The 16,809-nt window shown below is 41.6% G+C and overlaps 1 protein-coding gene across 1 annotated transcript in view; it reads right to left on the bottom strand.

The window, feature by feature from the left end:
- Positions 1-16,304, bottom strand: part of LOC126234132 (inter-alpha-trypsin inhibitor heavy chain H4-like) — a 122,357-nt gene extending 106,053 nt beyond the window's left edge. The window contains exon 1 of the mRNA XM_049942911.1: positions 16,194-16,304. Within this exon, the coding sequence (XP_049798868.1) occupies positions 16,194-16,304 (111 nt within the window). The remainder of the gene's footprint in view (positions 1-16,193) is intronic.
- Positions 16,305-16,809: the final 505 nt, after the last annotated feature.

Here is a 16,809-nt window from a genome sequence, read left to right as displayed (position 1 = left end):
TGGAATGGACTGAATCCTCTGTATGTTCGGCTACTTGCAGACCATCTGCAGCCGTTCATGAAGGTCATGTTCCCGAACAACGATGCAATTTTTACGGATGACAATTCGCGATGTCACTGGGCAACAATTGCTCGCGATTGGTTTGAACAATTCGAGCGAAAGATTTAGCCACCCAGTTCGCCCGACAGGAATCTCTTTGAACATTTGTTGTTGTTGTTGTGGTCTTCAGTCCTGAGACTGGTTTGATGCAGCTCTCCATGCTACTCTATCCTGTGCAAGCTTCTTCATCTCCCAGTACTTGCTGCAACCTACGTACTTCTGAATTTGCTTAGTGTATTCATCTCTTGGTCGCCCTCTATGATTTTTACCCTCCACACTGCCCTCCAATGCTAAATTTGTGATACCTTGATGCCTCAGAACATGTCCTACCAACCGGTCCCTTCTTCTTGTCAAGTTGTGCCAGAAACTCCTCCCCAATTCTATTCAATACCTCCTCATTAGTTATGTGATCTACCCATTTAATCTTCAGCATTCTTCTGTAGTACCACATTTCGAAAGCTTCTATTCTCTTCTTGTCTAAACTATTTATCTTCCATGTTTCACTTCCATACATGGCTACACTTGTAATATTAGTAATTTTCGCCTCACAAACACTAATATACGCTCAATAGTAAACGCCTGATGGCATAAAGTTATTGAACAATTGTAAAGTAAAAGAAATGAACCATCGCATAGCAGCGACACAATCTATTATTCTTTATCTTTGCCGTTCTTGCGCGGTGCCAGTAAATCTCTATGTACATATATCGATTAATGGTATAAAAAAGAATTCTGTTGTTCAAGACAAATGAGGTTTTTGGCGCCTCACCTTTTACTGTTTGTATTCCATGAGAGGCGGACGCGGACTTGCTGCGTTCCGCAACTGTATTTTATATTCTATGTGAAAATATTGAGTAAATATGCTAATTGTTATTTTTTCCAATCAGAAAACATGTAGTTTCTTGTAACTGATATCGAACAGACAGCGTCAAGAGGACATTTTGACTGTTATGTATAAAGTATTTAACCACAATGGTCATCTACTGTAATTTAATATGAAAAGGTACGTAGCATTAAAAAACGTGTGTTAAAGATAAGTGTGCTTATTTTCGTAAATTAACCTTGATAATTCCATCTCCTTATTAAGTTGAATATTAATTATTTTGTGTTACTTCATCACCAGAAATTACGATCACGCTGACGGGCCGAACGCAGCATGAGGCAGAAGGAACATTATCGTTTTCCTATTATTTCTGAACCAACTCTTTTTTAATTGTGTAGTGTTGCATTTATTTTAAAGTCTATAAATCTTCTGGTCCCTTAGTGTTGATCCGGGTATGACTACATCGCTACTATAAAAATGCACAGAAATGATAATGTTTCTTCCGAGCGATCTCAAATATATATATCAATATGCTGCTCTTATTCAGGTATTTAATGGTCAACGTATGTTATTATAATAGCATAATAAATCCCTGATTCTGTTGCCAAGTGGCCCACCAAAAATATTCACCTTTTTCGACATTAGAAAAAGGTAACAATTCTTTTTATTTTCGTCCCCCAAGAGCAACGCTACACTTGGCGCCCGAACAGGGACTTGATCAAAAAATCATTTCATGTATGTGTTTAAAAATTTTTCAGTGCTTGTTCTAATAATTGTTTCATTTTTTCATGTGGGTGCAATTCAACCGAGAAAGAGAAGTGGGAAAACCTTTTAATTAATTCAGAAGAACGATTGACGAAATTACCAAAAAACGCGAGTATCCAGCCGTTCATCATCAAGACAGCCACTGTAAGTGAAATTTTTATACGCAGTAGCCAAGCTTTCGTAGTGACGTAGCATCTTTCGAGTTGATCAGAACGTAAACCTGTCTTTCCTTGCCTTGAAACAGCTTTATTTCAATTTGTCCATAGTCCATTCTTATGTAGTTAAATTCAGTGAAAGTGTATCATTGTTGTCAGTGCATAAAAAAAAAATTACGATATGGCGGATAACTACGCTCAAAACTGGTAAAACGTGTGATAATTCATTTGTTTGTAATTAGTAGGAACCATCTTGTCTTCTTGGCGTACATGAACGTCAGTTGTTACCCAGAGTTTAAATTTCATCTTAGGTCCCAGTAAGCCATAGCACTACGTCACAGACAAACGACTGACGGCAGTGACAAACAATATCTGTAGCATTTTGACGTTTGACAAATAATTCATGAACATGGCTGACGGTAAACAGCGGACACAAACAAAACCAGACGACAGCGGTGATGCGAATGGACCTCACTATCCATTACGATCACGCGCGACAGGTACACGAGCGGAAGCAGAAACAGCCTCGACCGAAGTTTTTGAAGCTGGTCCTAGTGTGCAAACTATTCCCGCTTTTGAAAAAAACGACTTGGCTGCAATGATCGAAGCAATAATGGAACGCAAGTTCGAAAGTCAAAGACAGAGAGAAGCGCAAAGACAGCAACGTGAAAAGCAGGAAAAATTAGATGAAAAGGCCCGCGAAGAAAAAGAGAAGGCCGAAAGACGGCATAATAAAAATCAGGTCCTTACAAATCTGTGTAACTCAGTAAAAGCAGTAAAAACAGACAAATTCAGTAAAAACAGACATAAATTCAGTAAAAACAGACATAAATTCAGTAAAAATAGATCTGCAAACGGAGATAAATGACCTAAATACACGGTTAAATTCGGTAAAGGCCGAACTAAAGGCAGACATAACAGCTGATTTAAATACCCTGTTGGGTAATGTCCAAAGCCAAATCAGTAGCCAGATCACGACCATGAGGCTAGAAATTGACACACAAGTAGAGTCAAAAATAGAGGATATTTCAAAACGGTTAGATAAGAAAATCGAAGCAGCCAAGGGAGAAATAAATTCAAAAGTGATGGAATATCAAAAACAAGCTGCGACCTTAAAAGAAGATTATACTGCAATCTCTGATGAGGTCAAAGGAGTTAAAACCGCAGTTGACACGATCGAGAATGTTGTTGATGATCTTTCCAAACAGATTGAGACTCTTAATGTAGAGGATCAAATAAAGAATACTGTTAAGGCACATGCTGAAGCATTGTCCGACCACTACCAAGAGTGGATTAAAAACAAAGACGGATTCATAGAAAACAAGGTCAAGAACGAACTCAGGGAAACGGTCAAAAACGTGACCTTTGAAATATTGGCAGCCCCTGGAAAAACAGGAGACACGGTGATGTCAGAATTAGGCCAGATAAGACGAACGTTAGCTCAAGATTTACCTGAATGGCGTCAACAGATAGTTGATGAAGTTCGTACACTAAAATGTCAAGTTGAAAATTCCCCACCTTCCGTGTCAGGAGAGTGGAATAATTCACCACGATGTAATGAACAACAGCAGGTACATTACCGTTCACCATTTGATAATGCTCAAGCTCATAGTTCTATAGAAGCACAAGTTAACCAGAGTACCAGCCCACCCACTTTTGTCAGTTTGATGCAGGAGGAAAGCGTGATCAAACATCGTATTTTTCCGACCTTTCACCCACAGAAAAGAGAAATTCATCCTATAGTGTTCCTCCGAAATTTTTCAGGAATTTTCCCGAGTAGCTGGAGTGACCGCCAGCGAATTCAGTTCGTTAGTGGATTTATCGTAGGCGATGCTGCCTTATGGGGAACCGAAATGGTCGACTCTTGTAAAAGTTACAAAGAGTTTGAACAGATGTTTTTAGCTAAATTCTGGAGTTCTGGTGTGCAGCAGCGCCTGAGAAAAGAGGTTTACAACGCCGAAGTTTTTAACAGTAAGCGCGGTAGTTTGAGAAGATATTTTGAAAAGTATTTAGCGAAAATCAAGTTCTGGGATTCGCCGATCACCGCCAAAGACGTTATTATGATTCTAAAAACTAAGCTACCGATTGCGATCAGAGAAAAGTTAGTAAACGTGTCTGAGGACGATACGGACACTTTCTCCTATCTGTGTTAGACTCGTTAGATCTGATTTACGAGGACGCTAGAGTTGATGTTGGCAACGCTCACTTCAGTGCAGGCGGCCAGCACAATACAGAATATGCAGGCAACAATGGTGGCCGAGCGAACGCGCGTCACAGCGACAGCCAGTACCAACCCCACAACGGTTTCAAAAATAAACACACTACGTACTTCAACAGCAAATACAAAAATAAGTACAATAACGGCCAGAGATACAATCCAATATATAATTCGCCACCACCTCAGTACGAAAATGCACATTATAACACACAGCCCCAGCAATATGGAAACACGCAACCGATCAACGGTAATTATCAAAACGATCAGTCTTACAATTCAAATCGTCAGTGGAAAAGAAATAAATGGCATAATCAAGGTGGAGACCAATGTACACCTTTCAGTAACGGTTACAATCAACACAAGCCACAGCAAAATACCTTTCAGCCACAAAATATACACTTCACGCAACAAGCGAACGGACCATTGGGAAGTCTGAAGCCTAAACGCCCGCATAATACACAAATTTATTATGCGCAAGCGAATACGGCAGGACAACAAGATCCATTTCCAACCGAGTTCGTACCACAAAACCAACACCAGTTCCAGACGGAAGAAACTTTAAGAAATATAAATCAGCAGGAAAGTAAGCGTCGAGCGGAAAATTAAAAGCAGCACCTTTGAGCCTCCTAGAGGATGCTGCAGGTTTGAATGGATAGACCCCCTTCCAAAGTTACAAGACAACGAATTGGACCTAGAAGCAAAAATCAGGCAAGCTCTCATATCATTGACAACGTATGCTAACCTCCGAAAAAAGGCATTTGATAAGAAGGTAAACAGAGTTATAGATTTCAAAGAAGGAGAAAAGGTATCAGTCAGGACTCACTTTAAACCATCCCTGTTGTTAAAGAAGAATCGTAAGTGGCAACACGTTTATGAAGGTCCCTTTGTGATAATGAGGAAACCACACATTGGTAGCTATTTATTATCTGACCCTGCCACGAATAAAATCAAAGGATTGTTCCACCATCATGATTTAAGAAAATTTTATAACGCCAGGAATTAAGTTAATTTAAGCTGTAAGAAAATTCTAAGGTATTGGAGATCAGGATTAACCAATGAGTAACAAGAACGGAACTGAACTGACTACTGACGTTAACCGGTGCTAAAAGGAAACCTTATGTATTAAAACAACGCGTCTGGAAAATAAAATATAGAATAAGTTGTAGACAAGTATTTACATGAATAATTTTTATGTAAACAGGAGAACATGTCCTAGAGGCGATTTTCAATTTTAGTTATAAATTAGTATGTAAGAAAAATGATGTACTCGAGAGGAATTAATTAGCCCCGAGGTACTAAAATGAGGAAAGAGGAAGGAGCGAATAATGCACTTCTCTCGCTAAACAGTAATTTGAGAATGAGCAGGAAGGAGCGAATAATGCACTTCTCTCACTAAATAGTAATATGAAAATGATGATTATATGTGCTTAGTATTAGTAAGTGAAATTTAATCGAGGACAAGTTAATGACCTGTTTTAAAAGGAAATACTTAAACGTCCAGACAAAAGAGGAAAGTTGTGAGAAAAGATTCGATTCCATGAGGTTATTCCCTATTTTCAAATGTGACGTAAATAAGGCACCACCTGTTAGCGCAAAACAGTCGGTAGATTTAACTTGTAACTTCCAGCACAGTGCTGTGCCAGCGATGAAATAACATCTCTTTGAAGTAAACAGATACCTAGGATTAAGCATGAACAGATTGATAACGCAGTGCAATTGTTCTAAAAAAGGCCTGACGTGAACCTTAAGTAAAAGCGTGATGGAATAAAAAGGAAGTTTATTATATAACGCAAAGTAAGATGAGTTCAGACTATAAACAAGCTGAGTAAAAGAACATATGAGTAACATGATTTATTATGCCAACTTCACGGTACTATTGAGCATTAGCGATACTGCAAATTCACAAGCTAGCAGCAAATAGAATAAGGATCTCGCCCAAGCTTCACAGGTCGCGACAGCAGCAAACAACAACACTCTAATGAGAGGCTTATACATACAAATGATAATTAATACCCAAATGCGTAATGCATAAACTTGACTTAGTCTAAGAAATGAGCAAAGAGTAGTAAGCAAGCTGCAGCAAGATGCATATTAGATATAAATGCTAGAAGTGATAGATTTTATTTTAAGTGCGCACTGCAATATTTATTGTTTTCTCTGTGATTATGTGATTATTGAATCCCTTTCCTAAGTGCAAATCCTTTAAGATCCTTGATCCTATCCGCTCCTCAGGATCAACTTGTAAAGATGCACGTGTGCTTAGGAAGTGAGGCACTACGTATAAAAATGAGTAGGTTCGCGACGCGCATATTGCTTTTGTAATGCGCAATGTAAATTAAATTTTCGACCTGGTTGAGGAGTAATTTAAATTCTGTCGACGATTCGCGAGTAGACCCGCTTTTCCTACTTTTCTTTTTCGACTGTTTGTATTTCTACACGAAATTCAGAGGCGGAATTGCTATTTTCAAATCTGTCCTCGAACTTTCTTTAAAGACAAGCACATACGAGAAAAAACTTTTGACATACATAAAGCTCCCCTCACAAGTCACTTAATAAAACGAGCAATTAAAAAAATGTATTGGGCCTACAAAATGAATAAGCAAGCGTGATAAAGATTACTATGAATGAAATTAATTTGTAAAGGAGATTGGAATGAATTTAGTCAAAGAAAAAGGACTTATAATAGCCTACCTGTGACCGTAGGCATAAATAAAAAAAAGACTAATTAAGAAACAATTGTTTTTATTCAAAGTGATCAATTAGATTATTTCTCGATTTAAATGAACTCTTGTAAATATTAGTATGTAAATCAAATTGTAAACACCGTGTGATGTTATGAAGCGAGAATTTCTTTTAATACACCGTTCACGCAGACGCTCACCACAGTGCAAGTGAAGTTTTAAAGTTCGACGATTTTCAGTGGCAGTATTCTACTGCACCATATGTGTGAAAACTTCGTTGATGTGTGCAGTGTGTAATAATCAGTGTCATTCCACACATGCAGTTGCAGCGGTAGCTACCACTTACCTGTGAATCCGTAACTGGATAGTGGACAGGAAGTGATGTGAGACAGTTTGGGTGGCAGAAGCTCCCTCCAGCAATCTAAAAAGCACAAAGCCACGATCCGCCGAACAAAAGCGACGCACGGCACCTCAAACGCAAAATCAACGCTCTGCAAGAAAGCTCCGGTCACGTGCGCGCGCACAGACTGAATTTCAAGACTGCTCGCAACAGTGGAGGCTGACAGCCACCACGTGACGAAATAATGTAAACGTTCAACCGCCAACACGGTTGCTGTGCGCTACATTCTGTAGCAAAAACATTCACACCCAGTACTGAAAACATTTTGTATGTATCATAAACCTTCCGAGAGACTCTAAGAAAGAGAAGTTAACGTAATTAGTATAATGACTGGATTGTACACAGAGACAAGTCACAAGGTCACCTCTAAACAATGTTGAAATGTAAACTTTAACGAGAGGTCACGATACGAATGAAAATAAGCACACGAAAATACGTCAAAGGATCCGATCCTTCCTATATCCCATCCCACATGTATATAAAATTAGTTTTGTAAGCTATTCTAATATAAGATATTTTATCTGTTTCATATGTGAAATAATTCGGAGAGCCACACTCGAGCCCTGAAAGTGAAAGATATGGACTTCCTTGTCGAAGCCATCACCACTGGCCGCTCTGCAATCCAAGTCTATCATAAATAGTGTATGTGCGACGAAAATAGATGTATAATTAAGTGCGATAACGGACAAGGCAATCAATCGACAAGACGATGACAATATAATGAATACGGTCAAAACAGAAAGTTGTGTACCAGTTGTGATAGTCAAATTACTTTTGCAACGTTGAAAAAATGAAGTGTGACTCTATTTCCTTATAAAGTTTGTAAATATGTGTACTTATAGCCTTAATTTTAAGAACCATCAAGAAAGACTGAATCCATGCAAACACTGATAGACACACAGAACAAATTCACAATGATCCACCGTCAGTAATTACAAATTGAAGCGTTAATTCTATTATTATGGAATGAATGTGAAATGAAATTTTTTAATAACCTGTATGTTACACCCGAAAATTACAAATATTCCAATGGGCATGAGGATGAAAGTAATACCTTCGGTATTCCTTCCCTCCTCATGGGAGGCAGTGTAATATTAGTAATTTTCGCCTCACAAACACTAATATACGCTCAATAGTAAACGCCTGATGGCATAAAGTTATTGAACAATTGTAAAGTAAAAGAAATGAACCATCGCATAGCAGCGACACAATCTATTATTCTTTATCTTTGCCGTTCTTGCGCGGTGCCAGTAAATCTCTATGTACATATATCGATTAATGGTATAAAAAAGAATTCTGTTGTTCAAGACAAATGAGGTTTTTGGCGCCTCACCTTTTACTGTTTGTATTCCATGAGAGGCGGACGCGGACTTGCTGCGTTCCGCAACTGTATTTTATATTCTATGTGAAAATATTGAGTAAATATGCTAATTGTTATTTTTTCCAATCAGAAAACATGTAGTTTCTTGTAACTGATATCGAACAGACAGCGTCAAGAGGACATTTTGACTGTTATGTATAAAGTATTTAACCACAATGGTCATCTACTGTAATTTAATATGAAAAGGTACGTAGCATTAAAAAACGTGTGTTAAAGATAAGTGTGCTTATTTTCGTAAATTAACCTTGATAATTCCATCTCCTTATTAAGTTGAATATTAATTATTTTGTGTTACTTCATCACCAGAAATTACGATCACGCTGACGGGCCGAACGCAGCATGAGGCAGAAGGAACATTATCGTTTTCCTATTATTTCTGAACCAACTCTTTTTTAATTGTGTAGTGTTGCATTTATTTTAAAGTCTATAAATCTTCTGGTCCCTTAGTGTTGATCCGGGTATGACTACATCGCTACTATAAAAATGCACAGAAATGATAATGTTTCTTCCGAGCGATCTCAAATATATATATCAATATGCTGCTCTTATTCAGGTATTTAATGGTCAACGTATGTTATTATAATAGCATAATAAATCCCTGATTCTGTTGCCAAGTGGCCCACCAAAAATATTCACCTTTTTCGACATTAGAAAAAGGTAACAATTCTTTTTATTTTCGTCCCCCAAGAGCAACGCTACACACTCCATACAAACACTTTCAGAAACGACTTCCTGTCACTTAAATCTATACTCGATGTTAACAAATTTTTCTTCTTCATAAACGCTTTCCTTGCCATTTCCAGTCTACATTTTATATCCTCTCTACTTCGACCGTCATCAGTTATTTTGCTCCCCAAATAGCAAAACTCCTTTACTACTTTAAGTGTCTCATTTCCTAATCTAATTACCTCAGCATCACCAGACTTAATTCGACTACATTCCATTATCCTCGTTTTGCTTTTGTTGATGTTCATCTTATATCCTCCTTTCAAGACACTGTCCATTCCGTTCAACTCCTCTTCCAAGTCCTTTGCTGTCTCTGACAGAATCACAATGTCATCAGCGAACCTCAAAGTTTTTATTTCTTCTCCATGGATTTTAATACCTACTCCGAATTTTTCTTTTCCTTTACTGCTTGCTCAGTATACAGATTGAATAACATCGGGGAGAGGCTACAACCCTGTCTTACTCTCTTCCCAACAACTGCTTCCCTTTCATGTCCCTCGACTCTTATAACTGCCATCTGCTTTCTGTACAAATTGTAAATAGCCTTTCACTACCTGTATTTTACCCCTGTCACCTTTAGAATTTGAAAGAGAGTATTCCAGTCAACATTGTCAAAAGCTTTCTCGAAGTCTACAAATGCTAAAAACGTAGGTTTGCCTTTCCTTATTCTTTCTTCAAAGATAAGTCTAAAGGTCAGTATTGCCTCACGTGTTCCAATATTTCTACGGAGTCCAAACTGATCTTCCCCAAGGTTGGCTTCTACTAGTTTTTCCATTCGTCTGTATAGAACTCGCGTTAGTATTTTGCAGCTGTGGCTTATTAAACTGATTGTTCGGTAATTTTCACATCTGTCAACACCTGCTTTCTTTGGGATTGCAATTATTATATTCTTCTTGAAGTCTGAGGGTATTTCACCTGTCTCATACATCTTGCTCACCAGATGGTAGAGTTTTGTCAGGACTGGCTCTCCCAATGCCGTCAGTAGTTCTAATGGAATGTTGTCTACTCCCGGGGCCTTGTTTCGACTCAGGTCTTTCACTGCTCTGTCAAACTCTTCACGCAGTATCGTATCTCCCATTTCGTCTTCATCTACATTCTCCTCCATTTCCATAATATTGTCCTCAATTACGTCGCCCTTGTATAGACCCTCTATGTACTCCTTCCACCTTTCTGCTTTCCCTTCTTTGCTTAGAACTGGGTTTCCATCTGAGCTCTTGATGTTCATACAAGTCGTTCTCTTATCTCCAAAGGTCTCTTTAATTTTCCTGTAGGCAGTATCTATCTTACCCCTAGTGAGATAAGCCTCTACATCCTTACATTTGTCCTCTAGCCATCCCTGCTTAGCCATTTTGCACTTCCTGTCGACGTTTGTATTCCTTTTTGCCTGCTTCAGTTACTGCATTTTTATATTTTCTCCTTTCATCAATTAAATTCAATATTTCTTCTGTTACCCAAGGATTTCTACTAGCCCTCGTCTTTTTACCTACTTGATCCTCTGCTGTCTTCACTACTTCATCCCTTAGAGCTACCCATTCTTCTTCTACTGTATTTCTTTCCCCCATTTGTGACAATTGTTCCCTTATGCTCTCCCTGAAACTCTGTACAACCTCTGGTTCTTTCAGTTTATCCAGGTCCCATCTCCTTAAACTCCCACCTTTTTGCAGTTTCTTCAGTTTTAATCTACAGCTCTTAATCAATAGATTGTGGTCAGAGTCCACATCTGCCCCTGGAAATGTCTTACAATTTAAAACCTGGTTCCTAAATCTCTGTCTTACCATTATATAATCTATATGATACCTTCTAGTATTTCCAGGATTCTTCCATGTGTACAACCTTCTTTTATGATTCTTGAACCAAGTGTTAGCTATGATTAAGTTGTGCTCTGTGCAAAATTCTACCAGACGGCTTCCTCTTTCATTTCTTCCCCCCAATCCATATTCACCTACTATGTTTCCTTCTCTCCCTTTTCCTACTGACGAATTCCAGTCACCCATGACTATTAAATTTTCGTCTCCCTTCACTACCTGAATAATTTCTTTTATCTCGTCATACATTTCATCTATTTCTTCATCATCTGCAGAGCTAGTTGGCATATAAACTTGTACTATTGTAGTAGGTGTGGGCTTCGTGTCTATCTTGGCCACAATAATGCGTTCACTATGCTGTTTGTAGTAGCTTACCCGCACTCCTATTTTCCTATTCTTTATTAAAGCTACTCCTGCATTACCCCTATTTGATTTTGTATTTATAACCCTGTATTCAGCTGACCAAAAGTCTTGTTCCTCTTGCCACCGAACTTCACTAATTCCCACTATATCTAACTTTAACCTATCCATTTCCCTTTTTAAGTTTTCTAACCTACCTGCCCAATTAAGGGATCTGACGTTCCACGCTCCGATCCGCAGAACGCCAGTTTTCTTTCTCCTGATAATGACGTCCTCTTGAGTAGTCCCCGCCCGGAGATCCGAATGGGGGACTATTTTACCTCCGGAATATTTTACCCAAGAGGACGCCATCATCATTTATTGAACATTTATAGGACATAATGGAGAGGTGAGTTCGTGCAGAAAATACTGCTCCGGCAACTTTCGCAATTATGGACGGCTATAGAGGCAGCATGGCCCAATATTTCTGCAATTCACTTCCAATGACTTGTTGAGTCTGTGCCACATCGTGTTGCTGCAGGCAAGAGGTCCGATACAATTTCCACAACGAAATCTGGCAGAAAACCCAAAGAGATTCTGGTCATACATAAGGCACTCCAGTGGCAAGACGCAATCAATACCTTCACTGCGCGATAACAACGGTGAAGTCATTGATGACAGTGACACTAAAGCAAAGTTATTAAACACGGTTTTCCAAAACTCCTTCACCAAAGAAGATAAAGTAAATATTCTTGAATTCCAATCAAGAACAAGTGCCAAGATGAGAAACATAGAAGTAGATATCCTCGGTGTAACAAAGCAGCTTAAATCACTTACTAAAGGCAAGGCCTCCGGTCCAGATAGTATACCAGTCAGGTTCCTCTCAGAGTATGCTGATACAATAGCTCCATATTTACCAATTATATTCAACCACTCGCTCACAGATTGATCCGTACCTAAAGACTGGAAAATTGCTCAAGTCACACCAACACCCAAAAAGGGAAATGGGAGTAATCCGCTGAATTACAGGCCTATATCACTAACGTCGCTTTGCAGTAAGGTTTTGTAACATATGCTGTATTCGAACATTATGAAGTACCTCGAAGAAAATGATTTATTGACATATAGTCAGCACGGATTCAGAAAATATCGTTCTTGTGAAACACAACTAGCTCTTTATACTCATGAAGTAATAAGTGCTATCGGCAGGGGATGTGAAATTGATTCCATATTTTTAGATTTCCAGAAGGCTTTTGACACCGTTCCTCAAAAATGGCTCTGAGCACTATGGGACTCAACTGCTGTGGTTATCAGTCCCCTAGAACTTAGAACTACTTAAACCTAATTAACCTAAGGACATCACACACATCCATGCCCGAGGCAGGATTCGAACCTGCGACCGTAGCAGTCGCACGGTTCCGGACTGCGCGCCTAGAACCGCGAGACCACCGCGGCCGGCACCGTTCCTCACAAGCGTCTTCTAACCAAACTGCGTGTCTAGGAGTATCGCCTCAGTTGTGCTACTCGATTCGTGATTTCCTGTCAGAAAGGTCACAGTTCGTAGTAATAGACGGAAAGTCATCGAGAAAATAGAAGTAATATCCGGCGTTCCCCAAGGAAGTGTTATAGGCCCTCTATTGTTCCTGATCTATATTAACGACATAGGAGACAATCTGAGTAGCCGTCTTAGATTGTTTGCAGATGATGCTGTCATTTACCGTCTTGTAAAGTCATCAGATGATCAAAACGACTTGCAAAATGATTTAGATAAGATACCCGTATGATGCGAAAAGTGGCAATTGACCCTGAATAAAGAAAAGTGTGAAGTTATTCACATGAGTAGTAAAAGAAATCCGCTAAATTTCGATTACGCGATGAGTCACACAAATCTGAAGGCTGCAAATTCAGATAAGTACTTAGGGATTACAATTACAAATAACTTAAATTGGAACGATCACATAGATAATATTGTGGGTAGAGCAAACCAAAGACTGCGATTCATTGGCAGAATGTGCAACAGTTCTACCAAAGAGACTGCTTACACTACGCTTGTCCGCCGTATTCTGGAGTATTGCTGTGTGGTGTGAGATCCGCATCAGGTGGGGCTGACGGATGACATCGAAAAAGTACACAGAAGGGCGGCTTGTTTTGTATTATCGCGAAATAGGGGAGATAGTGTCACAGACATGATACGTGAATTGAAGTGGCAATCATTAAAACAAAGGTGTTTTTCGTTGCGACGGAATCTTCTCATAAAATTTCAATCACCAGTTTTCTCCTCCGGTTGCGAAAACATTCTGTTGGCAACCACCTACATAGGGAGAAATGATTATCACGATAAAATAAGAGAAATCAGGGCTCGCAAGGAAAAATTTAATTGCTCGTTTTTGCCGCGCGCCGTTCGGGAGTGGAACGGTAGAGAGACAGCATGAAGGTGGTTCATTGAACCCTCTGCCAGGCTCTTTATTGTTGAAAGGTCCCCTTAGAAAAATTATTGAATTACTGTGCTGATAAATCTCTTGCATTATTTGATTTTCAAACAGCTGAGCAGAACTGAACGTACTCAGACATTTCGCTCTTTACCTATTCTGATCAACACTAACCTGACACACAATATTTTTAGCGCAACGCAATCTGACTTTCAATAATCCCTACAAAAGAATGGCCCTGACTAACATTAACCTAAACCTTTCACAAATGACTTACCTCACAAAATTTTCGTTACTCAAACTACTGCAATACAGCGAGCGCCACTACTGCCAGCTAAATAAAAGTTTCATACTACTGAAGGCACTAACTACTGATAGGTATAGTTAGCAAATGAAAGATTTTGATAGAGAACAAACAATGTATTTACCTTAATAGTGTTCAGAAGTCTTAATATACTCCTGGAAATGGAAAAAAGAACACATTGACACCGGTGTGTCAGACCCACCATACTTGCTCCGGACACTGCGAGAGGGCTGTACAAGCAATGATCACACGCACGGCACAGCGGACACACCAGGAACCGCGGTGTTGGCCGTCGAATGGCGCTAGCTGCGCAGCATTTGTGCACCGCCGCCGTCAGTGTCAGCCAGTTTGCCGTGGCATACGGAGCTCCATCGCAGTCTTTAACACTGGTAGCATGCCGCGACAGCGTGGACGTGAACCGTATGTGCAGTTGACGGACTTTGAGCGAGGGCGTATAGTGGGCATGCGGGAGGCCGGGTGGACGTACCGCCGAATTGCTCAACACGTGGGGCGTGAGGTCTCCACAGTACATCGATGTTGTCGCCAGTGGTCGGCGGAAGGTGCACGTGCCCGTCGACCTGGGATCGGACCGCAGCGACGCACGGATGCACGCCAAGACCGTAGGATCCTACGCAGTGCCGTAGGGGTCCGCACCGCCACTTCCCAGCAAATTAGGGACACTGTTGCTCCTGGGGTATCGGCGAGGACCATTCGCAACCGTCTCCATGAAGCAGGGCTACGGTCCCGCACACCGTTAGGCCGTCGTCCGCTCACGCCCCAACATCGTGCAGCCCGCCTCCAGTGGTGTCGCGACAGGCGTGAATGGAGGGACGAATGGAGACGTGTCGTCTTCAGCGATGAGAGTCGCTTCTGCCTTGGTGCCAATGATGGTCGTATGCGTGTTTGGCGCCGTGCAGGTGAGCGCCACAATCAGGACTGCATACGACCGAGGCACACAGGGCCAACACCCAGCATCATGGTGTGGGGAGCGATCTCCTACACTGGCAGTACACCACTGGTGATCGTCGAGGGGACACTGAATAGTGCACGGTACATCCAAACCGTCATCGAACCCATCGTTCTACCATTCCTAGACCGGCAAGGGAACTTGCTGTTCCAACAGGACAATGCACGTCCGCATGTATCCCGTGCCACCCAACGTGCTCTAGAAGGTGTAAGTCAACTACCCTGGCCAGCAAGATCTCCGGATCTGTCCCCCATGGAGCATGTTTGGGACTGGATGAAGCGTCGTCTCACGCGGTCTGCACGTCCGGCACGAACGCTGGTCCAACTGAGGCGCCTGGTGGAAATGGCATGGCAAGCCGTTCCACAGGACTACATCCAGCATCTCTACGATCGTCTCCATGGGAGAATAGCAGCCTGCATTGCTGCGAAAGGTGGATATACACTGTACTAGTGCCGACATTGTGCATGCTCTGTTGCCTGTGTCTATGTGCCTGTGGTTCTGTCAGTGTGATCATGTAATGTATCTGACCCCAGGAATGTGTCAATAAAGTTTCCCCTTCCTGGGACAATGAATTCACGGTGTTCTTATTTCAATTTCCAGGAGTGTATATATAGCAGTTCATGACATCCAGTCTTACAAATTTACTGTCTCTGATGGACACACGTTCAGATCATCCGTTCTCAAAACTCCGCCATTTCTCTCCCCACATCCACCACTGCTGGTGGCTCACCTCCAACTGCGCAATGGTACGCACTGTTAACAGCCAACTGCCCAACACTACAATAGCGAATATTCTAACAATGCCAACCAGCCACAGACTGCACACAGCACAGCCAGTTATTTTCATACAGAGAGCTACGTGACGTTACCAACATAAAAACCTTAATAGCCTACTTACATTGTGAATAGCAGAGTAATCACGTAGACGTAGATGTAGAAGAGGTATCCCAAGACTTCAATGTATTTTTCGAGCGGCGGTGGCGCGGGGGGGGGGGGGGGGGTACAGTAACGCTCTGAGATCCGGTGATATGCCACCAGAGTCGTACCCTGGATCCGCGCCTTTCCTACGGTCTCCCTCAAAGTGCGTACTAGTGTCCGTACCTGTGCGTCAGTGGTGTGTACGCTGAGCGGCTGCTCCCCGGAGCGCGCTGCCGCCACCAGCACCAGTAGGCCGGCGACCGCTGCCACCAACGTCCTCCTGCCGTTGCCCATGCCGACTGCTCACTGCCTGGCCGCCTCTGCCCGCTCAATCCGCTCCCTCCAGGGTGCCCCTCCAGTGCCCCACCGGCCGCTCTCCGACACGCGCCAGCTGTAGGTCAGTGTCGGCGTTCTCGGCCGCGACCGTCGACTCGCCCGCTTCCTCCGGAGTCGCACTCGTTGCGAGTTCCCGTTAGGCGGCCAATGCAGGTCGTCAAGCCACACGGCCCGCCTGGGATTGGAGCACGTAGGCCCGTGAACAACCACCACTGACGATTCGCCTCTGACTGGAGTACAAAAAGTACTCCATATTGCATGGCGAGCCTGAAATGTTCCCTTCGTCTGTTTTTCTCGAAGCTTCCATAGCGTCACACGGAGGGTCATCGACAGATGTACAGGATGTCTGATAAGTCACTACTCAGTTTTAAACAGAGATAGGAGCACCTAGGCCTGTGAATGGGTTGGTTCGTTGGTTTGTGGGAGTAAAGGGACCAGACTGCAACGGTCATCGGTCCGCCTG

This window comes from Schistocerca nitens, chromosome 1 (assembly GCF_023898315.1).
Source record: "Schistocerca nitens isolate TAMUIC-IGC-003100 chromosome 1, iqSchNite1.1, whole genome shotgun sequence".
Taxonomy (NCBI): Eukaryota; Metazoa; Arthropoda; class Insecta; order Orthoptera; family Acrididae; genus Schistocerca; species Schistocerca nitens.
Note: the sequence above shows the minus strand (reverse complement) of the source record. Positions and strands in the feature narration are given on the sequence as shown.